The sequence below is a fragment of the Mus caroli genome, chromosome 5 (genome assembly GCF_900094665.2).
Source record: "Mus caroli chromosome 5, CAROLI_EIJ_v1.1, whole genome shotgun sequence".
Classification (NCBI taxonomy): Eukaryota; Metazoa; Chordata; class Mammalia; order Rodentia; family Muridae; genus Mus; species Mus caroli.
Genome location: NC_034574.1, coordinates 28,534,047 through 28,559,810, shown reverse-complemented (window position 1 = coordinate 28,559,810; position 25,764 = coordinate 28,534,047). Strand labels below are relative to the sequence as shown.

General features: G+C 49.3%; 1 protein-coding gene across 5 annotated transcripts in view; it reads left to right on the top strand.

Moving 5' to 3' along the window:
* Positions 1-6,923, top strand: part of Fam53a (family with sequence similarity 53 member A) — a 29,800-nt gene extending 22,877 nt beyond the window's left edge. For all 5 annotated transcript variants that reach the window (XM_029477735.1, XM_021162538.2, XM_029477734.1 and 2 more), the window contains one exon: positions 6,395-6,923. In XM_029477735.1, the coding sequence (XP_029333595.1) occupies positions 6,395-6,706 (312 nt within the window). In that variant the 3' untranslated portion in view covers positions 6,707-6,923. The remainder of the gene's footprint in view (positions 1-6,394) is intronic.
* Positions 6,924-25,764: the final 18,841 nt, after the last annotated feature.

The following is a 25,764-nucleotide window of genomic DNA, read 5'->3' as shown; positions in this document are numbered from 1 at the left end:
TTAGTGAGGATGGCCTCAGCTGACCTCAAAAACCTCAGCCATACCCTGCAGGCAGAGCCCCCACATGTGTGTCCTGGACCTTGAGCTCTGAGAGGACAAGGAGGGACTTCATTTGATTCAGCCTCATCTCTTGGGAGCCCTAACTACAGTTTGGGGTGACAGTTAAAAGGGGAAGCTATCCCTGGAGGCTGACACCAAGTTTGGCACCACTGAAAATGCAGTCTTTTGGCTTGTGATGGCTACAGGAACCAGAGCTGTTGCTTGAGCTGTGCCTCATTCAGAGACCAGCAGGTACCTGGCTCTGTGAGCTCTCCTGGCACATCCTGGAGATTTTGAGGGAACGTTTTAGCTGGTGTAGTAGACCACTGTGTCTGGCAATACCACTGCCTGCTCTCATGTGGATCCCGGAGAGGTGCTGACTGCTGGCAGTGGGGGAGAGAACAATGAGGCCGATCTCACTGTGGCCGGGAGGGCATGTCCTCTTGGCTGCATCTGGAGCCTGGGCAGGGTTCCTCGGCCCCTCTCTGAGAGCTGGAGTAGGGCCCAGCGGCTCTGCTTCCCTCCGGGTTGTTAGGGAGAAGGAGCGGAAGTAATAGACCCTTGTGCTTTTTTTTTTCCCTGCCAGGGCCTCACTATGGAGTCTTGGCTGATTTGGAATTCATATAGACCAGACCAGCTTTAGCATTGAAGTCAGAGATTTGCCTGCATCTGCCTCCTGAATGTTGGGGTTGAGGCATGCCACCCTGCAGGAACCAGATCTGCGGGTATTGGGGGAGACAGTGTTGTCTCTTCTCTGGGTGACTGGCATTGGCAGTTTCCAGACTCCCCATTGTCCATCTCTTTCCCACGGCTTTTGGCCTGTCTTGTCTCCTGTAGGCATTATTGTGGATGCATGTCAGACTCTGAGTTGTGGGTGGTGCCAGGGCTGTCCTGAGCAGAGCTGCTTTAGTGTGTCTGTTGAGCCCATATTGGGGATGGTGCAGATAGGTCAGCCACTGCCACCAGGTTTGGGAGAAGCCCGTCTGGCAGTCCCAGTCTTGTGGGAGGTAGCCTGGCTCTACAGATGCTGCAGATGGCTATTGTGCAGCCTGCTGATGTGACTGTTGACTCTGTCTGACAGGTTTTCCAGAGGCTTCTTGCGGGTGGCTGTGAGGGGTGAAAGCCCGTTCTTTCTGGTCTGACTGAGGAGGGCTGACAGAAAGCAAGTGGTGGTGCTTTGAATGTGATGTTGACTGTTGAGAAGTTGGTAACAAGTTCTGGATACCCAGGCTTTCCCTGCTAGCCAGTGCTATGGGTGTGCTTTGTGCCATCACCCCGTGGTGGCAGAAGGGGGACAGCAGCATAGGATGAGGCTGCTAGCAGAGAAGTCCTTGACTTGGTGCTTTTGGGAACAGGGATGGCTCATAACAAAGATGGGCTGATGACCAAGGGTGGTCCTGACCTGGAGATGCTGTGAACACTCTGGGCTCCTTAGGAGGTGGAGGAAAGTAAATCAGGCCAGGGTGATGCTGGGACTAGGACATTGTAGATGGGCTCATTATGGAGGTAGGGGGCCTGAGGGGCCCCAGTTCATCTCTGCTCCATGGCTCAGTCCTCCTCCTGAGCTGTGGCTGTTACTTGGATGTTCTCTGGTCTGTTCCTTCTCCCTCCCTTCCCTGCTTGTCCGCCTCAGGACTCAGATGTCCTCTGTTCCTGCCATGGACACTATTCTTGTCAGCCTCCACTTAGTCCCCACATCACATTGTAACTTAAACTCAAAGGTCAGGATTGCTGTATCGTTAGCTGTTGCTGGCTAACGGGAGCCCAGGTGGTCGGGAAGCATCTGAGCTGTGCTGCCTCTCTGTCCCTCAGGTCATGGGACAGGAAGCTCAGCAGGAAGGTTCTGGTCATACTTGGCTGCAGCACCTACTTCCCAGCTCCCTCCTGTGGCTCCTGATCATTGGCCTTTGTGGACACATTAATGTTCTTTATCTTCCCAGAGTGGGTGATCTGTAGAGCTGGCAAGGAGACACCGTAGGGTCTTGAGGGACCTAGTTTCTGAGTGTCATGTCGTCCACATGCACCACACTGACCTGCTTAAAGGCCCGCCTTGCGGTGGCTGTGGTAAGCGCTGTGTACAGAGCAGGCACTGTCTCAGACACCTGGGATTATGCAGACAGATGGTGTTGTAGGGACAGGGGAAGTGGTATAGGAGGCTCAGGGAGAATAGCATTATGGTTTTTTGTGTATTTGTGTATATGCTTTTATTTTTATTTCTGTTTGTATTTATGTGTGGGTGTTCGTGTGAGTTGTTCATGTGAGTTGTGCATGTGGAATCCAGAGGTCAACCTTGGTCATATCCTCTACATCATTTTTTGTTTTTGTTTTTGTTTGAGACAGGATTTCTTCATGTATCCCTGGCTGTCTTGGAACTCTGGGTAGACCAGGTTGGTCTCGAACTCACAGAGATCTGCCACCTCTGCCTCCAGAGTGCTGGGATTAAAGGCCTTTGTCTGCCACCACACCAGTCTTCCACACTAATTTTTAATTTATTCTTTCATTTTTGAGTTTATAATTACATCATTTCCCCATTCCCTTTTCTTCCTCCAAACCCTCCTTGCTCTTGTTTAAATTCATGACCTCTTTTTTTCATTAATTTTTGTTATGTGGATATACGTATATGCACACATATTCCTGTTGTTCTTTGTGTAGGCTTGAAGCCTTGTGGTCTTTGCCTGGTCTAGCATGTTGTCCTTGTTTAGCTCATGTCTCGGCAGTCATATGGTGAGACTTTATGCCTTCTGACACTAGTAGGAAACAGTCTCACAGCAAACTTCCTGATTCTTTGTCGCTTACAGTCTTTCTGCTCTATCGTCCACTGTGTTCCCTGAGCCTTACGTGAAGGACCTGTTCTGTAAATGTGTCCATTAGGCTGGGCTCCACAACTCTCTGTTTTTGATTGGTTCTGATTCTCTTATCTGTTGTAGAGAAGTTCCTTGGATGAGGGGTGAGGACTACACTTATCTGAGGGTATAAGGACAACATTTTATGATGCTATTAGGGATTATGCTAATTTAGTAACCTCCTCGTTTGTTTTAATGGAACAAGGTTTCTCAGTTTCTGCCTGGGACCTGGGCTCACCAGTTTGGCTAAGCCAAGTGATCAGAGGCCCAGGGACCCTCTGTGTCCCCAGTGCTGGGATTACAAGCATGTATCGACATATTTGTTTTTTTAACATAGGTGCTGGATGTCAAACTCGGGCCCTCATGCCTGTGTGGCCAGTGCTTTCCCGACGGAGCATCTTCCCAGCCCCCCGAGCTTTCTTTCTTGAGTACCTCTCACACTTTTTTCGTGTTGGGGTGGAGTCAGTATCCTGCTCATTGGGGCTGAAAGTCTGCTTTCTGCCTGACAGGCACAGGCCGTTTCTGACACTGACACATTCTCAGTGTCAGACTTTTGACAGTGCAGCCAGCACAGAGGCACAGGCCTGTGGTTTTGTACTGTTGAAGCTACCATCTTCTTAATCTTACCATCAGAATCTTTCAAATGAAAATAACATCTGAGACTACTAAAAAGCAAAGTAATGAACGTTTGTGCCTCCCTCCCCAATGATTGAGTAACACTTTACAGTGCTTTCTTCAGTTGCCTTTTTAATGAACAGAGTGGCACTAGGACCTCACAGAGCCAAACCCTGCCCTAGCTTGGGTCATACAGTCTAGGTGTCTTTGACAGCTGTGAAGTACCATAGGGGCACCGTCAGTCATCCCTGCCCCTTGTCTATAGCACTGTTTGTGTTAGAGGCCCTCAGTGTAAACAGTGAGAGCAGGGCTTCCTCTCCCTCACAGGTAGGAGTTCATGCTGACTCACAGGCGAAGGATCCAGCTGGCAGGCTGTGTCTTCAGACCTGCCACCCCTGGGTGCTTGTCTCACCTGTCTGTGTGAAGCTGCCTCATCATAAACTGGCCCCACATTTCTCCTTGCCCCATCCTCTGCTCCCTCTCGGTCCCTGTGAGCCAATGGTTCCCACACCTCCTCATCCTTGCCTGCTGGTGTTAACTTTAGGATTGTCTACTAGGGTTTTTGTTCGTTTTTTGGTTCACAGTTAAGATGGTTTAAACTGTGTGGTGGCGCACACCTTTAATCCCAGCACTCGGGAGGCAGAGGCAGGTGAATCTCTAAATTCATTCCAGCTTGGTCTATATAGTGAGTTCCAGGCTACCAGAGTAGGTTATATAGGGATATACCCTGTCTCAAAAAAACCAAGGTGGAGGTGGGGAGATCACATTTTGTGGAGTTAGGTTTCTGCACGATGCCACAGCACCAGTGTGTTGGATTTATGAATCCGCAGCTCATTGCAGGACAGACCCAGCATATTCACTACGCTCAAGGACCCACCTCTGTCCTTTTTTGCTCATTGATGCTGGGCTCTTGTGGCTACATCTGACCGGTGTGTGGCTACCAGATGCTGTTTCCTTGTTCTGCAACAGCTGTCCCACCCAGGAAAGTCCTGTTCCATCATCTTCCCTGTAGTAGCCAGTGGCTGCCTGGTGTTCTGTGGGGTGTGGCTGTGGGTAGGGTACCAGGCTTGCCTTTTCCCCAGTCTGTAGTGGGGTGTTATGGATCACTGTGTCCAGGGTGGTCAGCTTTACTGTGTACCTAGTGTGGAGTACTAACTGCCCTTACATCCCCTTCAGGCCACTCTTCCATCTTCCTGAGACCTTGACCAACCTTGTGTTTCTGTTGGAGTAGCACTTGCCTGGTGGCTGAGCATCGACTTCTGGGATGACTCTTTTGAATGTCCAGTTTGTTGGCTCTGTTCTGTCCTGTCTTTGTTACCAGTACACTTCACTCACTCTGTTTTCTTCAGTGGTGCTGGGGCCATGAGCCCTCCCTGAGCCCTTCATGCCCATTGCTGTCAACTTGGTGTCAGTCTGCTGCTCCAGTGATTCTTCTGGAAGGCTAGGGTGTCTCACCTCTGCGGACACTCTGCACCTTATTGGGAGAGGATGAACATTGCGGGTGGGGGCTCCTGTCCTTACAGCTCGCTTCCTCCCATGCTTGTTCTGGCATGCTGTCAGGTGACATGTTTTCTCTAGTGTTTGGCAGTACCTGCCATTGCTCCTGTTTGACACAAGAGTCTGAGCACACCCCATCTTTGAGTTTTATGGTTGTAGACTAGTGTTGGGCCTCCTGTGTTTCTGGCTAGTTCTTTAGCATCTGAGTCCCTGGGAAGACTGTCAGTCTCTGCCTGGAGAGTGGAGTCTTCTGGAGCTTGGGCTCTACATTTGGGGTACAGGTGTTCTCACTTCCCTTTTTCCTCACTGTTTTTAAAACCTTATTCATTTTTGAAATTAATTCTTTCCTGAGAGTAGACTTCTCTTCTTGGACAGAGCTGGGGTCAGACACTGTAGGGTGACTTTGTCATCTGCCAAGGCATAGATGCTCCACGTATCCCTCAGGCGTCTGTAATGTGGGACAGGGTGATCCTGCCCCTCCCTGACACCTGAGGAAGGCCCTCTTGGATGTGTCCAGATGCCTGTTGATGTGTCTTGGCCATCCTAGGGTCTTGTCGTGACACAGACACACACATGGCTAGGCTCTAGGCTGGCTTACTTCACATGGCTCAGACTCTGGCTCTACCTTGGGCTGTGGAGCAGCTTTGCTGGCAGGAGGTAGAACTTGTGAACACAGGTTTAGGTGTCTTCCTCAGCACATGGAGAGGAAAGCTCTGGGGTGCCTGCAACAGCAGTGTCAGGATAGCTGTAGGATGGTGTTGTTCTAGGATTCCCCTGGCTTTATCATGTTGAGGAAGTTTGCAGTGGTAACTGGATACAACAGAATATGTCAGTTTGAGATCCCGCTGCCCTGCAACTCTCCTGAGCACTAGATGCCAGCCATGTGCATAGCCAAGTGCCGCATGCCTAGCAGAGAGTCACTTTCTAACATCCTGCAGTTTGTCTTATTGAGACAACTAATTCCTGCAAAAACACAGCTCTAAGGAAGCTCTGTTCTCCCTTGGGCTTATGTGTTTACGTTCATTTGTGATGGGCCTGTTTCTAGTCAGAATGTAGATTTTTGCCAAGAGTGGTAGCAAATCTCTGAAACTCCAGCATTCAGAAGGTAGAAGGAGAAATCATAAGTTCAAGGCCACACCATAGTGGCTTAAATCCACCCTGAGCTACTTTGTCTGTCCTTATTCCAGACACATTTAGGGTGGTTTTCTTTTTTCTGTTGTTTTGTGGCCCTGGTTTCTGATGAGGCTAGGGATGAGATGAGCAGCGTCCAGGAAACAGTTCTAGGGCAGTGACTGGTGTTTGGTGACTGGGGTGAGCTAGACACCCTCCTAGGCAGGCACAATGTTGTCTTGCACATCACCTACCAGAAATGCCTTCAGTCCGTGTGTTTTCTATTGCAGACTTTAAAAAACTCCAAGAGCCTTTGCTCCCTGGACTATGAAGACGAGGAGGATGATACCCAGGAGAAGACTGTTGTGTCCTCCCCATGTAACTCACAGGGCCTCGTGGGCATCATCACACCGAGCTCTAGCCCAAGGATTCCCAGGCCTGGCCCTGCCAGTCCCAGTGTCTGGGCGTCAGGGGAGCCAGAGGCCAGCCCAGGCGAGGGTGGGAGCAGTGGGGACCCCAGTGACTGGGACAGTGCAGGAGAGGAGGGCATCTTCCCACTGGACCACGGCGACCTGGACTTGGAGCAGATTGAGAACAACTGACTTTGGCTGAGCAGGATGACTGTGGTTGCTGTCTGTCACCTTGGTGCCTGACCAGTGGAAATAACTTGTGTGTTATTTTGAAAATTGAGGCGTAATTTTGATTCAGTTTTTCCTAAAGAAGTATTTTGCATTTTTATGGCTTCTACAGTTTGGGAGAGCTTCTCTATTTTGAAATGGGTTTTCAGAGGGCATTCTATTAAACATGATTCTGCGTAGAGATTCTGCCTAGATTCTCTTTTTGTCAGAGCCTGCTGTGAAAATTGAGTATGGTTTTATGGACAACCTTGGGGCTCCTGGCTCCCTGGGGAGGGATCACAGCCTGAGAGCTTGGAATGTTCTTGTCTGACACATTTACTTGCACAGTTGTGACATGGGACAGTTGTGACAGGACCGTCAAGGTTTCCTTTCCATTGATGTCCCAGGGGGCTTTTTTTTTTTTTTTTTTTTTTTTTTTTCGTTTTTTTGTTGTTGCTATATTTATTGATTTTCGTTTTTGTTTTTTTAATCTGGGCTGCATCTGAAGCGCCCTCCGAGACAGGCCTTGGCCCAGCTAGTTTGTATGACCACACCACAGCTTCTAGTATTTGGTTCTAGAACAGCCTGGTCTGTTTAATGGCTGTCATCACAGCGTGTATTACTCAGAAGTCACTCAGGCCAAAGATTGAGCAGTGTGACTTCATAATTCTGCAACCAGTTGGCCAGCATATATTTACTGAGCGAGCGAGGGCTGATAAGTTCTGTACTACCAGGTGCTCAGGCTCGTGGCCTAGCACTGAGAGCTGCCCCTCTCTGGCTTCTGGCTGCAGCTTTATAATGACTGTCCTGCTCCCTAGCTGCGGACCAATAGAATCCTGTTTGTGATCACCCATTCCTTGGCCTGACATCCTGAGGCCATCACTCTAAGGCTGCTCGGTGTCTCCCATGCCAACAAGGGCCTCTTAGCCACCTGGCCTACTGGAGGGGGTTGTCCTCATGGAAGACTGTAGGGACAATAGGTTTGCTTTAAGTCCCATCAGCATGCCCAAGTGGCTCCATGCTTAATCAGCTCAGGCGGGGCTACTTGCCATCCTCTGCCCCTTTGCCTGTGGCTTTTCTTTAGTTCTTAGAGAACTTAGACCTCCCAGAGGCTACTGGGCCTGCCTGTCATTTCTTCTGTTTCCAAAGCCCTCTATTGCCCCTCCTTATTCCCTTCCCCAGTTGCCTCTGTTTCCTGCTCTGGGCCTCTGAGCTCTTCCCTGCCCTAACTTCTCAGCCTAGGTGGGGCCCTCCTGGAGCTGCGTAGGTGCCCTGTTTACTGCCCCCTGACTGCAGCTAAGCAGCTGCTGGCCACAACCCTGCCAGACTTCCTCCTGTATCCTCACATTGCCAGCATCCATATAGGAGTACAACTTGCCTCTATTTCCCCCCAACCCCCAAGACCCCTTGATGAGGCCGATTTCCCAGCATTCTCAGAGGTGCTGTCTGCTAACTGTCCTACTGCTTTAGGTACATAGTTCAGTGACATCAAGATAGTAACATGACTTCCATTTCCAGAACTTTGCATATCATTTACTTACTTGATGTCTATGTGTGTTTTGCCTACATGCTTGTCTGTACAACATATGTGTGCCTGGTGTCCTTGGAGGTCAGAAGGTCTCCTGGGACTGGAGTTAGACAAGGTTGTTAGCTAGCTACCATGTGGGTGCTAGGAACTGAACTCAGGGCCTGTTTCAAGAGCTCTTAACCTCCGAGCCATCTCTCCAGCCCCTGAACCTTTTATACTTGAAGCTAAATCCTTTTCCCCCATTTGTCACCCTCGACATTTCCTAGCCTTCTTCTGAACCAAACAATGGCGTTATGTGGGTTTTGTCTGTGACCTATAGGATGTCTCAGGCGTTTGTATGTTAAAGTCTGTTAGACTTACTGTTTTGCAAGGACAGACTAGATGGGAGGCCTGAAGCCTGCTTATCCTTGAATCCTGTTGGGATAGATGTTGGTTCTTACTGCTGTGAGGGGCAGAGGCATACCCTGGCACCTTTCTCTCTGCCCAGCCTGCTATGGACCCTGACTCAGGCTCCCAGCTTCTGCTGCATGGCTGGCTCCTACCTTTTGAGTGCCATCTTCATAGGGGGTATCCTCTCGTGGGCCAAGACCTCTTGCCTGTCCATGAGGGGCTCTGGTGGAACAGGTCCTGCTGGTGTGATACAGCTGCGGATCACAAGCATAATGTGGCTCTCACCAAGGCCTGGCAGGCACAGACAACTCTGGACGCTCACCAGAAAACCTGGTCTCAGGCATCCATGTGCCCTGTGCTATTACCTGGCTGGTCCCTGGGCACTGCGTGCTGCTCTTGACATGTGTGGGGGAGCCATCTGAGGAGGCATGTTCCGCTCAGGGAGAACAGATGGTGGTGTAAAGGTTCTGGGGAAGAGACAAATTTGAGGTGCTGCCTGCCCCAAGGGAACCTGGATTTCAGAGATTACAGGATTGGGGGCACGATAGTATATTTAAAATGGGTATATGCATAAGAGTAGACTCAAATCTGTGACTAGGAAGAAACCACAGATGTAGCTGTTCTCAGAAGCTGTATGCCATGACAGCCATGACAAAACTGGACAGACTAGAGGGAAAAGGAAAATCACCAATCTCCTCTCCCAGGGGGGCTTCTGTAAGTGGTGAGGACAGACTGGGCTCGTGTGCATCCCTCATTGATGCTCCTAACAATAGGAAGTCAGAGCGTTTCAGGCACAGGCAGTCTGAGTGTGACCAAGAGGATCTGTCAGCACACGCCTAAGAATTGATACATATCCAGAACTGCCTGACCATAAGTCCATAACAGATACAAAACTTCATTGTAAAATTGGTAAGAGGGCTGGAGAGATGGCTCAGCCGTGAAGACTGTTTGCTGCTTTCCCAGAGGATCTCAGTTCAATCCCAGCACCGTATCAGGTGTCTACCAGCTTCTTGTAATTCTGACTCCTGTGCATCCAACAACCTCTTCTGGCCTCTATAGGCACCCGCATAAGAGGCATACAAATGTATACATGTACACACATAAAATAAATTCTAAATATTCACAAGAAATACACCTGTGTCACTCCTAGGTCAAAGAAGAAATAGGAATTAAAAAAACCATTTAGAGCTAACAGAGTGAGGCTCAGGGACAACTCTTGTCTCCACTCCTCCAATGAGGGCCTGGGCAGGGATGGACAGTAGAGTGAAGGACTGGAGCATAAATTCTGACCTGGAATCTGCCAGGAAGAGGCAAATGACATGGCTTGATAATAAAGTACTGGCTTAGAGTCTACCCGTGAGAGGCTTAGAGGTGTGGTTTGCTGACTGAGTCCTGGCCTAGAGTCCACCACTGAGGGCTATGGTTTGGCCGCTGAGCATTTGCCTGGCATGTCTGAGGCTCTGGGTTCATCCCTAGCACCAAACAAAACCAACCAACTAAACAAAAGAACAAAACAAGAAAACAAAACAAAAAACAAAAAAACCCAAAACCCAAAAACCAAAAATTTAAAACAACCACCCACCAAAACCCCAGAAAATCTAGGACTAGGTGCTGGAGGAGAGGCTGCACACCAGAATTCATAAGACATATATGAAGTTGTATATAGAAGGGCATTTATAATAGGTCATTATACTAGAAAAAAAAGAGTAGAACATGAATAAGCTAAGGTTCCAGTTTGAGAAATGAAAACAAGAGTGGCAAGTTGTTTTTTTCAAGCATCAGACAGTATTCTGGTTTTACCCTCCATAGGTGCCCTCCTGAGTAGCAGTATCCTTCCTTCTCAACCTTTCAAAAATATGAAAAATGTGCGGGGCAGTCACTCATGCTTGAAATTCTAGCTCTCAGGGTGGGCAGGTTTGTTACCAGTTCATTGACACGGAGTTCCAGATCATCTGGGGCTTTACAGTAAGATCCTGTTTTAGAAAAGAAAAAAAAAACTTTAATAAAAAATAAAAACCTATTCTTAGTTCCTGATCTTTACTCAGGAGACATTTAGCTTAGCAGTAGTCATTTGCTTAATGAGAAAGGACAAATAGATCTTGAGAAGAGAAAGCTCGAGATGGCAAGGAAGGGTTAGGAGCACTGGCTGCTCTTCTAAAGTCCTGAGTTTGGTTTTCAGCATCCACGTGTCAGCTCACATCTGTCTATAACTCCAGCTCCAAAGGTCCCAGTGTCCTCTTCTGGCCTCCGTGGGCACTTGACACAAGTAGTGCTCAGACATACACTTCCTCTTCCTCTTCTCCTCTTTTTTTTTTTTTTTTTAAAGATTTATTTGAGTGCTCTGTCTGCATGAAGAGGGCATCAGATTACAGTAGATGGTTGTGAGCTACCACATGGGCGCTGGGAATTGAACCAAGGACCTCTGGAAGAGCAACCAGTGTTCTTAACCTTTGAGTCATCTCTCCAGCCCCTCCCCACAAATAAACTCTTTTTTTAGGGGGGATAAGAAATAGTAAGATGAGGGCAGAGATGCCAGAACCTGCTCACCAAGCAGTAGTGGAACAGATCTGCAGGCTATTCTTGCTTTCATTTCTGTTGCTGTAATAAAATACCCCGAGAAAAAGGTAATTTACAGGGGAAAGGGTTTATTTTAGTTCATAATTTCAGGTGATATCCATTATAGCAATGAAGTCAGGGCATCAGAAACAGCTGTTACATCACATCCACAGTCGAGCAGAGATGTTAATGCATGCATACCTACTGCTCAGCTCACTTTCTCTACCCCTACATAGTCAGGACACAGAGCTAGGGAATAATGCTATCCATAATGACTGGGTCTTCCCAAACCAACTAAGATCAAAACTCCCCCACAGACATGCCCACAGGCCAGCCTGATCTAACTCCTTGAAACGCTTCATTGGTGATTCTACATGGTGTCATGTTGACATTAAAACTTAACCATCACGGTGATCAAGGTTTCAAAAATGATAAACACTTCTAGGAATGGAAGGAGGGACAGTGCCAAAAAGATCACAAAAAGGGAGATAATATTAGGGGCAGCTCAGAGGAGATGAACATATCCTTGAGAAGTAAGGCCAGGAACTGACTCAAGAAGAAAGAGAACCCACAGATAGTCCTGTGGCCATAAGCTCATCTGAATGGTAGTTAGAAATCTTATTACAAAGAACACTTGACCTGAGCTGGATATGGCAGAGTATACCTGTTAATATCAGCACTCAGACTGAGGCAGGAGACCCATGAGTTCCCTGCCAGCCTAGGCTAAAAAAGAATGCCTGCCTTGTTTGGGTTTTTGCGGGGGGTGTGGAGATACAGGAGGATGGAAAGAGAGCTCTTACAGAGGTCCCAGGTTTGATTCCTAGCACCCACGTGGCGGTTCACAGCCATCCCTAACTTCAGTTCCAGGACTAGCAGCCATGGACTTGGTGCATATGCACACATCAAGTGAAACATTCACAAAGCAAATTAAATCTTTTTTAAAAGATAAGCATGGCTCTGGGTGATTTTATTTTTTTAAAAGAACAACTTAAAAATTACATTTATGGGGCTGGGGAAGTGGTTGAAGCAGTTAGGAGCACTTGCTACTCTTGTAGAAGACTTGGGTTTGATTCTCATCACCCACATGGTAGCTCACAACCATCTATAACTCCAGTTCCAGGGGATCCAGTGTTCTCTTCTGCCCTCTGCGTGTCCCAGGCACACACATGGTGCATGGACATACATTCATACAAAATACCCATATGTATATGTGTGTGTATGTGTGTATACACGCATATGTAGCATTTATGGATTGTGTATGTTCACACATGTGTGTATATGAACATTCATATGCACATGAGCCACCGTGAGTGTATGGAAGTTAGAGGACAACTTGTGAGAGTCAGTTCTCTCCTCCCACCATGTGTTTTTAAGTACAATACTTAGGTTGGCAGCCTGGTGGCTGGCATCTTTTCTTGCCCAACTGTATCACCCACACTGCTCTGAGTGATTCTTCTTCTTCTTCTTCTTCTTCTTCTTCTTCTTCTTCTTCTTCTTCTTCTTCTTCTTCTTCTTCTTCCTTCTTCCTTCTCCTCCTCCTTCCTTCTCCTCCTCTTCTTTTCTCCTCCTCCTTCTTCCTTCCTCCTCTTCCTCTTCTTTATCTTCTCTTTTTCTTCTTCTCTCCCTCCTCCTCTCCCTCCTCCTCTCCCTCCTCCTCTCCCTCCTCCTCTCCCTCCTCCTCTCCCTCCTCCTCTCCCTCCTCCTCTCCCTCCTCTCCCTCCTCTCCCTCCTCTCCCTCCTCCTCTTCCTCTCTCTTTTTGAAACAAGGTCTCATGTAACCCAGGATGGCCTCAACTTATAACCAAGGATGACCTTGAATTTCTAATCTCTTCCTCCAAAGTTCTGGAATTTCAGGCATGCACCATCAAGCTCAGCAAAAATGTCATAGTTTCTGAGAACAGAGAAAAAGAAGACCTTCTTAGAGCATAGCACAAGGCACACACAATCTCCACGTGAAACCAGACAGAATCTGTGAGCCGAGTCAGAGGGCTGGTTCTCTCTTGTTATCCCTGCATATCTGCAGGGTATGGAGGAGGGGGATTGTGGCCTCATACGTCCAATGAGGGACTTGGATAGAGGTCAGAGGGTAGCTAGAGTCTCAGCTGGTCCTGGTGATGAGTTGCTGTCACCACTAGCACACCTTGCTCTCTTCCCAACACCTGAACAAGGATTCTGGTTGCACAGAGAAACTCTGCCCCTCTCATCATCATCCAGGATCAAAGCTGCAGACAGGCAAGTGGTGCCCACCATGGCCTCAGGTCCTCAGGTCCTCAGCCTCCAGCCCAGCCCTCTGCACAGCCAGGAAGAAGCCCCACCCCTCACAGTAGTCACCAATCTGCCCCTAGAGGGGGATGTTGAACTGGTTCATCTGCCATTCACTGCCTGCTGCAGAGCCTCTCCCTGGTCCCTAGCTGGGTTTTGCCCCTTTAGGGGTACTAGATCCTGCAGAGGTTGCTCTGAGGGGTGTATTTCTGCCCCCGTGTTGTGTTGGTCTGGACGCAAGCCCACCAGCTGGAACCTAACAGTACACCTCTTTCCATTGTTCCACATTTGCCAACTTGCACTTTTTAAAAATGTATTTTTAAGTTAATTTTGGTAATTTATATTGTCTTGAAATTGTCAATTTTGTCAAGAATGTCAACTGTATTAGCTTGTCACTTTCAATCTCCTCTGCCATTCTGACTTCCCTCTCCACATCCTTGTGGGCCTCTGTGTGCGTCTCTCTCTTTGCGAATTAGACTGGCCAGAGGTTTGTTTATTTTATTTATTTATTTAGAGGAACCAGCTCTTGGATTTACTGACAGGCACTCCCATTTTTCTTGTTTCCAATTCATTAATCCGCCTTTATCTTTACCCCCCTCCTGCCTCCTGTGGATTTACTTTATTGTTCTGTTTTTCCCTCCTTGTGTCGAATGTTTAGTTCATTTATTTTCAGTCGCTCTTGCTCAGTAATAAAAACATTTAAGGTTGTGAATTCTCCGCCAACTCCCTGAAGCTGCTCCACGAACGTGCAGTTGCTCTTCCAGTATAATTGTAAAATTGCCTGTCACCCGCCTTTTATTAACTCTCTGCCTTAGGAATAATTTAGGAGAGCATCTCCCAGTTTCCAAACCATCTGGCTTTAGCTTTTAGATCCTCTCTTGAACTTTTCAGGTTTCTTGCTATGGTTTAAATAATGATGTCTACAGAGAGATGTGTGTGTTTGCATGAAGATAGACCCTCAAACACATATGTACATGCATGCAAGTATCATGTGCATCCTTGTGCTTCTGTGAACATGCATGTTTATACACTGCACGGCTCTACATACATAGCCATGAATATGGGCCTAGATGATGGCTATGTGTGCCTGCCTCTGTCTGTGTAGGGTCCACAAACTTATTCGTATGTACCTTTGTGTGTGCCCACATACTTTTATGTACCTGTGTGTTTGCATGTGGGTCTATGTGTATACAATATACTATGTGTGCATCTGTGGAACTATGTAGATGTTTATATACTCAGGTACAGTCTGCATCCATATCCAAGCACATGTGTGTACGTACATGCAGAATGAACTGTGGCTTTGAGTGAACATGCCATTTGTAGGGTCCTAGGGACCCGTGAGCATACAGCTGCCCAGTCAGGGCCTGTGAGACTCACTCCAGCTTAGTTCTCTCTCTCTCTCTCTTTTTTTTAAAGATTTATTTATTTTTATACATAAGTACACTGTAGCTGTCTTCAGACACCAGAAGAGGGCTTTATATCTCATTACAGGTGGTTGTGAGCCACCATATGGTTGCTGGGATTTGAACTCAGGACCTTTGGAAGAGCAGTCAGTGCTCTTACCCGCTGAGCCATCTTGCCAGCCCCAGCTTAGTCCTCTTGGTTGAGGGTTTCTGGTGAAATCCAGCATCATCCAGGGTGGTATGAAGACAGGGTGGCCTCCACAGGGGAGCTGGGGCCTGCGCCTGTGCCCATCACACGGGTCCCAGACTCATGGCACTGTCATGATCAGGGCTGAGGGTGGGACTACCAGAAATTCTCTAAACTCAGTAGAAGACAGACACCTTTGATGTTGTCACTGGCTCACCCTGAAGAGGCCACCTAGGAATGTGAGGTCTCTTGCACAGAATGTGTTAGAGATGGGCTTGACCTGGGGACCCTGTGCCCTTCTTCCAGTTTGACAACACATCCTTAAACCACAGAGCATTATGGAAGGGCGCTGGGAGATCGTCAAATACAGCGTTTCAGTCTCTCCTGAGTTTGTTAATTAAAATCGTGAGTGGAGCTGGGGTTTTATTCTCAGCAAAGAGATTTTATTCTCAGCTAAGATGGTCATGTGACATCTTGGGTTGCCATCACACAATGCCACAGACTAGGCTGGGCCTTGATAACCTTTTCAAAGACATTGAAAGTAATGGCAAAATTTGCCATTTTAAACATTGTATTTTTTTTTCTTTTTCTTCTTGAGACAAGGTTTGTCTGTATAGCCCTGTTGTTCTGGAACTGTAGACCAGGCTGGCCTCTAACTGGGAGATCCACTTGTCTCTGCTTCCTGAGTGCTGGGCTTAACTGTGTGCATTACAATTACCAGGCTCTGTTCCTGGCTGTTGGCACCCCACTCTCCCTCCTCATTATGTGTCCCTCATGTATTTATCAGTCTCAGGACTGGCCCGTTTTATTCTTCATAATTTCTCAGGGTTTATACATGTCATGGGAGTGCCTAGCTTTCATTTCTTTTTGAAGCAGAGCCATATGGTATCAAACTGTACACAGTTTCCTTACCCACTGATGACAGACACTGACGACAGGCTATTGTGAGTCTGTAAGCAGTGGTGTGCATGTGTCTCCTTCAGACCTTGCTCCATTCTTTTTGGTTTGTTCCTAGAAGTAGAGTTGTAGGGTCATGTGTGATGGTTAATTACCTCGTGTGCCTGACAGTGATGTCCTCTGAGTAGAACCCTCACCTTCGTAAGATCAGCTGCTTGTGAATGACGGTCACAGCTGGGCTTTCTACCTGTTGGCATTTCCTCTTAGAAGGAGGGAGCGTGGAAGGTCATCATGCCCTCATCTGACTATTTAGTCACCCGTCCTAGCCAGTTGTATGCAGTTCTGCCCAGATTGTACCTGGCTGTCCGGTTGAAGCAACTGGGTATACAGACTAGGGAAGACTGGAAGGGGTCCATCTATACATCCACGAGAGAGTCATCCACACTGGGTTCAGAACATACAGTGTGGCAGTTTTAAGGCCCTCCATGCTCCTTTGAGTAGCCAACCTCTCATCTATGCTCTGTAAGTAGCCTAAGAAATTCACTGTTTCCCAAGAGGGACCATCAACAGAATTGAACTGTGGTTTGTCATTGGAGCTGCAGAACGGTCTGGGAGGAAGTGCTGCTCGGTCACCCTGCCCCAGGAGAAAATTGTCACAACAGTTGGCTTTGGCATAACCAAGGAAACACATCTGGTGTGTCTATGAAGGTGTTTCCAGAAAGGTTTGACTGAGGAAAGACCTACCCTGAATGGCTGTCGGTCCATCAGAGAAAGCAAGCTGAGGGCCAGAGTTCATCTCTGCACTTCCTGGCTGTAGCCACCACGTGACCAGCTGCCACAGGCACCTGATGCTATGCTTTCTCCTCCATGATTAGCCAAGTAACTACCGCTACCTTGGCAATTGCATTTTTTAGCTTTTGAGGAACCACTTGTTTCTCGTGGTGGCTGTGCCACTGTCGTGTGTGAGGGCTCGGGCTTGTCCACGTCCTCACTGCACTTAGCGTGTTCTATTTCTGTCTTGTTTTGTTTGGTATCCTAGCGCTCACACACATGGCCTGGGGAGATTTGCTGATATCTTACTTTTATTACGGCGGCACGTTGATTTACTTTGTGTGGCAATTTGGACATTGGTGACTTTATGTGACTCTGTGGACATTTGGCATGTGCTTGGTGTCCCGGTTTGCTGCTTGTTGTGATAAACATCATGGCCAAAAGGAGCTTGGGGAAGTAAAGGGTTTATTTGGCTTACACATCGTCAGTGATGGAAGCCGAGGCAGGAACCCAAGCAGAGACTGGGGAGGAATGTCGCCTACTGCCTTGCTCCCAGGCTCACTTCCAGCTAACTTTCTTATACCTCCCTTGACCACCAGAGCCCTCTCACGTAAGTCAGCAACCCAGAAACTATCTCACAGACATGCCCACAGGCCATTCTGTGTATATCTTGGGAGGCAGAGGCAGGCAGATTTCTGAGTTCAAGGCCAGCCTGTTCTACAGAGTGAGTTCCATTTGCATCCCAAGGATGGGATATGGCTGTCACCAGGCTCCTTTCTGTGAGTCTAAGAAGCATCCCCACTGTCTAGCTTGCATAGTTTGGGTACACTGTCCCTAGTGTGCACAGCAGAGCTTGGGGCCCAGCCAGAGGTGTGCCCTGCAGTTCCAGAGGCTCAAGTGACATATTCCACTCATCTCAGCTGCTCCCCAGGTAGAATTCATCCTGGAGCTGGCAGGGGTGGGACTGAGAGGTTAAGGGTCACATTCATCTCCCCCAGCACGGATGTTATCTTGATACTGTTGAGCTGACTTCACAGGCGCTCCCCTTTGCTAATATATATGAAGCGCACTGATTTGGGATATTAATTTTATACATGACTATATATGTGAACTACCTGTCTTCTTAAGACTTTAAAAATTCTATAATGTAAAATTAACCATTTTAAAGTGCCCAATTTAATAGCATTTAGTATAGTATATTCATAAGACTATGAAGACACCACTTTTCTCAGTTCCAAAACATTTTGCCCTAGAATGAAACCCACTAATGACTCTAAAGTCAAGCCCCCTGGAGAACTCCGCCCCAGCGCTGGGCACCGGGCACCTCCTTCCATCTGGATCCATCTGCAAAACGATTTGCTCAGCCTATACATGTACGTTTGCACACACTGTAGTTTGGGGGTTTTATTGTTGTTTTTGTTTTGTTTTGTTTTGTTTTGTTTTACTGAGTATGTGTGCAGGAATATAAAGGTCAGAGGGCAACTTCGTGGAGCCAAGTCTCTCCTCCCACCTTTGCATGGGTTCCAGGGATGGGACCCAGGCCATCAGGTTTATACAGTGAGCATCACTGGCTCCATCTCTCTCTTCCTCTCTCTCTCTCTCTCTCTCTCTCTCTCTCTCTCTCTCTGTGTGTGTAGGTCAGAGGACAACCCGTGGAAGTTGGTTCTCTCTACTACAATGCGTCCCTGGTATTGAACTCGGGTCATCAGGCTTGGCAGCAAATGCCTTTACCCACTGAGCCATCTCATAGGTCCCCACATTAGTGTTTTTAAAGTGAGTCCCAGGCCTGAGACATGCTGGGCCCTTGCTGGAGGGACTTGGGTAAGGTGGAGGAGGCTGTGTTGTGCTGTGTCGGGCACTGGATCAGTTCCAGATGTAGTAGAGGCCCCAATGAGCACAGTGCATGGTCAAGGGGATTTGGGGCAGTAGGGCATTTGGGGCCTTGAGTGACAAGATTGTCCTTGAGTCAAAGGAATTCTTGCATTCTGATGAGCCACCCCTCATCAGCGGGCTGAGGACACAGTGAAGACAGGTGTGGCCCTTCCTGTGATAGCCCAGCCCAATGCCACTCTGAAACTAAGAGCCTGGGCCTTGCAGTCTGGCCCTGTTGTATGTCATCCATTGTGAACCTGAACCCATGGCAGATGAACACTGGGACACCTGATGCTGAGGGCAGAAAGACCCCAGATAGATGGAATGATCATGACCAGAGACCAGCCTGGCCTCCACAGCTCCTTACTCCTTCCTGGCCAGCCCCAGCCCTGACTTTAGACCACGCTGGGGGCTAAGGCCTTGTGATTCTGCCTCTTTTGGCCAGTCTTCTGCCCTCAGCAGCCACTGGGTGGCAGCAGAGATCAGCCCTGGCAGTACCTGTGTTTTTGGCATGCTGTAGTTGGCCTAGCCTGCGGTGCCCCAGAACAAGAGCCTGAGTGGGTGCCCTGACTTTCTGGACCTTTGTGGTGGAGAGAAAAATATGTCGTTCCCACCAATCTTGTGCTCCATGGGCCTGGCTCCTAATTCCTAGCTTGGTCTAGACCCCGGGGTCACCCTGAAGGCATTGATGCTACCCCTAGAAGAGAGCACAAGAGCATCCTCTAGCACTATGGATGGGAAGGAGACCCCTACCCATATCCAAGGAAACCAATGCATCAAGGACTGTTCATTAGTTCAGGGAGGAGGAAGCCCTTGTGTGTGGCACCAGGTATAAATCCCTGGACCTGTGGAAACCTTTGTTGCGTGTTCCGAACTCTGAACACAGAGATGAGGAGACACTGCCTGGTGTTATGGCACACAAGCTGAGATGGGGCTGTTTGTCAGAGTCATTTCACAGAGGGTAGGGAGCCTGAAGGTTCAAGTCCAGGCCCCCTGGTGTGATGCATTGTCCTATCCCATGCTGTACCTACCTTACAGAAAGCTGGCTTCTTCTCAGGTAGGATGTACAATGAGACAGTTGGTGGCAGAGAGTCCTGGGCTCTGTTATCTTTTGGACCCTGGAATTCCTGTCCCCACAGTCCTGAGTCCTTCTATGCCTTCTCCACCAAGATAAAGCCATTCTTGCTCTGTCCCAGCCTGTCTTTGTAGCTGGCTGGTGACGCTGCTTTGTAACCAGTGACACGAATCCGTCAGATCCAAGTGTCTGAGTCAAATCCCCGAGTCACCTAATGTGACTAATGGCTAGTGACTAATGGCTAGTGCAGATTCCAGCATCTTTCCCGGCAGGTATGTCAGTCCATCTGTCCTGTAGGATGGCAAGGATGCACGGGTGGCATTTCCTTTCTGTCTGCATGGAGGACTCCACCAATGACAGTGCATAATGTCCCAGTGTGTCTGGGTGATCCTCCCGTGGGGGTTTCCTGGGTGACTTGGGGTGGTCATGCCTGTACACTAATCACCTTTGATGCTCTGGGTGTGTGGAAACGTCTCCTCCCGAAATCCTGATTTGCTTGGTGCTGACAGGACTCCCAACAGGAATACTCAGGAATACCATACAGCCAAGATTCTGGTGTCCTTGCAACCCTGGGCCAGTCTTCTGGAGATTTATCTTCCTTCATATGTAGAAGAATGTTTGCGGACTGACCCAGGACACCTGGTAAGCCCTCGGCCAGCAGTGTCCTGGCAGTGATGTGGCATCTTATTCTAGATGAAGAGACAGGGTACAGAGAATGGACCAGGCATCAGGAGGAGGGGCCAGGGGCACTGTCCAGTGCTCATGGTGCCAGCTGGCCCCAGTCTTGCTGGGCACAGGGTTTTCTGTTCTTTGGTGATGGGAGGGGCCTGGCAGGAGTCCACTGGCGACCCCTGCAAACTGCAAAATCCAGGCTGCTCACAACTGGACAGGAACCACGGAGACAGGAAGTCCTGGTTCTGAACCCCTTCCCCAGCAATGCTAGCACCTGGACCCTTGGACATGCCTTGTGGGCTCCTTGGGATGGAGCATCTGTCCTGCCTGGGGACTGTGCTTAGCCAGTTCCAGTGCGTCTCACTACCACTGGAGACAGAGCCCAGCAGCGCTGTCCTCCTCAACTTTTTTTTTCTCCTCTCCAATTAATTAATTTAAATTGACCATTAAGTCAGCCGAGTTTTTGATTGATATTTTCATTAGTAGCCCTGTCCGACGCCCCAGGAATGTATGGTGATGTCCAATCTAGGGGCGGCCATGCTCCTCCTCGTACTGAGTTATGGCTGGCACCAGCGTGTAGCTCCCAGGGTAATTTGAATTCAGATGAGCTGCGGTGGCGTTCCGGAGGCTGGCGGCCGGCTGCTGACGGATGGCACTTGGGTTACTACAAGGTCACCGTGCAGCCGCCACCACACTAGAGGAGTGGGCCAGGCCTCTGGGGGAGATGGCCAATCTCAGGATAGGCAGCCACATAGACCCCAAAACTGCCTAGCCCTGTGACCCTGCCCTGTTATATATGGCATAGTTGCAACCCAGGCTCTCAGCCTCACAGCCACTGTTCATTCAGTGCACCCCCCTCTGTGGAAGGCAGAGCCAGGAAAGCCCAGGGCCAAAGGGCACCTGTCAGTGATGGCAGCAGGGACAGTGTGACATTGTCTGTCATGTCCTGAGGAAAATGCTCCAAGTCCTGTCACACCAGGTAGACAGCTGGACCAGCTTCACTCCTACTGCCCAGCATGGGGACTGATGGCAAAATGTCATGTGACCCGCTGTGCACCAACACTGCTGTGGCTATTAACTGTGGCACCCATGCTTTGTTACCCATCGCTACAACAGTGCGAACACGATGCCAGCCGCTTGGTTTTGGATGAGGATAATGGCTGGTTTGGCAAAGCATACAGCCCCGGCTCTGTGCACGCTCAGCCCCTGCTCTATACACACTCAGCCCCTGCTCTGTGCACACTCAGTCCCTGCTCTGTGCACACTCAGTCCCTGCTCTGTGAACACTCAGCCCCTGCACTGGGCACACTCTGTCCCTGTATTGTGTACACTCAGCCCCTGCTCTGTGCATACTCTGCCCCCACTCTGTGCAAACTCAGCCCCCTGCACTGGGCACACTCAGTCTCCACTCTGTGCACACTCAGCCCCTGCTCTCTGCACACTCAGCCCCTGCACTGGGCACACTCAGCCCCTGTATTATGCACACTCAGCCCCTGCTCTGTGCACCCCTCCTGCTCTGGCTGCATGGTCACAGGAGGCACTGGCCGATAGAGGTAAATCCAATTCTAGATGTAGTTGCTCCCGGGGTTGGAACTCCTTTGTCCTTGTGCCTGACCCTTCCAATGTGAACTCTGTCACATGGCTGACCTACTCACTGAACAGGAACTGGGCAGGGAGGTACCTGTGTCCAGCAGGGATCTGTCTGTCATTCGTCCTCTGCTCTGCATTTCTGGTTTCACTTACCTGAGCATGGTGAGTGAATGAGGTCCTGAGAGAATGTGGATTGTTTGACACAGGCAGGGTCTTGCCAAGAACTGCAGTGTCTTAGATCCAGGGGCATGGCAAGCTTTCCTGGGTGATGTTCAGGGGGAGGCAAGGCCTTCCTCTTGTCTGAATGGGAACGTTGATGGTGTGTGCAGGAACCACCAACCACCGCTTCCTCCTCTGGGATGATGGCAGCCTGGAACTGCTCCACTACAGAAATCCCCTCAGAGATCAACCAAACATGCCTCCTTGTTCGGCTGTATACAACAAGCCCAACTCCTCTATTCAGAGGTGTAAACTCATCCAGTTTCCCAATTGTTACACTTTTGATACTGTATCTCTATCAGAGAGCACGCAACTCACCAGATCCCAGTTTTTCTGTGCATGTGTCTGTGTGCCTGTCTGCTCTTCATCCCTGCATCACCTCAGTCAGGTCTCCAGGACCAGTCCACGCAGGATGTGGCAACTGAAGTTGCCTTTCATCCGAAAAAAATATTACACCAGAAATGCCGATTTAAATTGTGACCCATGCCTAGTGGCATGATGGGATTGTGCACAGTCTCGTGCCCTCTCACCCTCTGCCTGCCATGTCCACAACACTTGTGTCATCCCGTGGTTGCCTAGTAACCACCTGTTATCAGAGTTAGCCATCTCTGTATCTCTGTGGATACAGGGCTTATGTATCCATGGTCCAAGGCACCTGTCAGGGTTTGGAACCCATTTCCCATATGGGGGACACAGTGAGGGGCAGTGTTGCCTCCAGTGATGTAGTTATCCCCAAGGTTTCCATGATGGCGGGGCATCTGCAGGGCCTGTGGTGTGCCCAGTGGCTGGTATGTTGCGTGTGGGTGATAGAGTTGATGATGTCTTAGTTAGCATTGTTCTGTTGTTGATGGATTGGCACTGCTTTAGTGGTGATATTGATGGCAGTATGTTCTGGTTGTTAGTAATGTTGGTATTGAGGGTGGGTGTTAGCCGTCCTGGTGGGAACAGTGGCCTGTTGTGGTTGCTGGAGGTGTTAGCATTGCTAGTGTTTTTGGTGGTGAGGGTGGTGTGGTGTGCTGTTATTGACGGGGGTGTGGTGTTAATGTTATTGTGGGGCTATTGTTTGTTAGGATATTGGTAAGGATGCTGGTGTGTCGTGATGGTTTATTGGTGGTGGCGGTGTTACTGTTGTTGGTTGTGTGTGAGCGAGCCTGTACAACACCAAGGATCCCACTCTGTGAGGAAACATCCCTGAGATCTCATATCTAGAATCATCAGCAAGGTGAGAGGAGAGGCCTGAGGCGGGCCCTGGGGAATATGTTATAGAAAGAGAGTCATTTCACTCAATACCAGTTATTGAACACACGTAGAAAAGGTTTGTTATGGAAACAAGAAGGCACTCAATAACACATCAGCGTGGAGCCATCGAGACAAGAGAGGAGAGCCAAATGGTTATGGCTCAGAGGGAGTGGAGCTAATCCAGCGTTAGTGTGGAGATTTCTTTTCTCTCTGCTCCATCTGCCCAGACCTATTATCTATCTGTCTGAGCTTGTCCTAGTTAGGACCCCCAATTCACCATCCACTCTAATTCCCATGGTTCCTGGATGGACAAGAAAGGAAAGAGGGTAGGCCATTGGTGTGGGCTGATCCCATAGAACTCTGGGTCCTGCCCCACCTTCCCCCTGCACATCACTACAGGCCTCTTCCCGCTGCCCTGACCCACACAGGGTGCAATGGTGACCTATTGCCTATATTGGCAGCTGCAGCCAATGTTGATGTCAATGAGCTTCTTGTTGTAAGAAGGTGCTGGAACTGGAAGCGAGCACATGAGTGTGCCTAGCCTCAGCCCTGCTGCCCAGGGGGACCCTGGTCTGTTTGGGTGCCCCCTTCTTGCTTTCAGCCCCAGTCTGGATGTCTGGTGCTTCACAGATGTCTCCATCTCTTTATAGTATCTGTTTAAGGGCTATCATGCTGTTGCTCAGGGCTCACCACTGTGGGTCAAGTCCAAGGCACTCGACTCAGGTCAGTGAGGAGCTGCTGGCCAGGGAAGAGCCAGTCTTTATATTCTATAGCTCCATGGCCAAGGTCATGCCAGGCTCACAGCATGATCATACTGCAGCCTACTACTCATTACTGTAAAGCCCCAGCTCATAACCCAGACAAAGCGGAGTACCGGGGGACCTGGAGTTCTATGACCAGGGGATCTGGTCTGATTCTCCCCTCATGGCATCCAGGGCACAGAATTTCCCGAGGCTGGTTTCCCCTGGAGCTTGACTGCTCTTTGCCCACCGGTCCGTGTCAGGAGGAGCACCCTTCATGCCTGCTTGTTCAGTGCCAGCCCTTTGAGGCCCTGGCTCAGTTCCAGCTAACTCCTTACTAGGGTCCCAGCTGCCCTGTTTGTCACTCAAAGGTGATGACTGACCCACTTCTACCACCTACTCTCAGGACTTTGCTTGCCCTCATCTTCTTTCCAAGGAATGTGTGCGACAGTTTTCCCACATGTCTTGCTGGTGCGTAGCTCAGGCCTCTACCTTCTCAGTGCCTCATCTGCTCACTGGGCCTCTCCATGCCAGGCAGGTGCTTCTGGTGTCAGCCTCCGCTGAGGGTGTGCCCTTTCCCTGGGGAGGTGACACCGGTTGTGTGCTGAGAACTTCCCAGTGCTTTCACCTTTGACCTGTGCGAGGATCTGCTGTTTCCGATGCTGAAGGAGGGGTATGCCTGCAGGCAAGGGTCTATATCTACACAGGATGCTGACGCTCCATGATGCTATCTTTCAGAATATCAAGATGACCCCAGGTAACAGAAAGCCAGGGGTTGACCACTCCAGAAGAGTGACCAAAGAAATGTGATTGAGAAGAGACAGCAGCTCCGGCTCTGGACAGAGCAGCCAGAGATTGCTGAGAGCTCTTCATCTCTGGGAACAATCTAGAACCTGCGTGAGCGAGCCTTGAGGCACAAACCGGACGAGTTTCACAGAACTCCTGACAGAGGCTGAGTAAGGCAGGCAAAGGGACATTTCCACACTTCACTCAGATGGCACAGTGCCAGCAGCAGAGAGCTATGGGACGTGGTATGTAAGCAAGGACAGACAGCAGCAGCCCACAGTGCGCCCCAGACTCAAGATGCCCACCAAGTCAGTGAATGACCCAGAACCATGAAGAAATCATGAGAATTTTCTAGAAGGGTCACATTATCAGCTTTTGGAGTGAGGTCTGAGTTCCTGTGTGGTTGGTTACTGTGGAAAGTCATTCTCTGCAGGCTGTTAACTGATTGTGGCAGCGCTGTTCTTGGGAGAATCCTTCCTCACTCCATTAAAGAGCATTAATGTCTTGTCACATATAATTGACTGTATGTGCAGACCCCCATACCACTCTGTGTCCTCTGTTCTTAGCCCTCTGATCTGTGGGCGTGTCTGGATCCTATTGTCTTGATTACCTCCATGACCCAGTAACCCCTACAGTCTTCGTGCACACAGAACCGGCATCCTGTGAGTGATGTCAGGGTCTGCCGTCAGTCTGACCCTTAGCTGGGCCCTCTTAGACCCCATAGCTTTAATGATTTCAAAGCGCCTGGATGGCTGAACCTGGGAGGACACTTCTTAGGCAGCCCTGTGTGACAGGATGTTCTGGAGCCTGCAGTAGATCTCTACCTGGTTCCTTGGATTCCTTCAAGGCATCT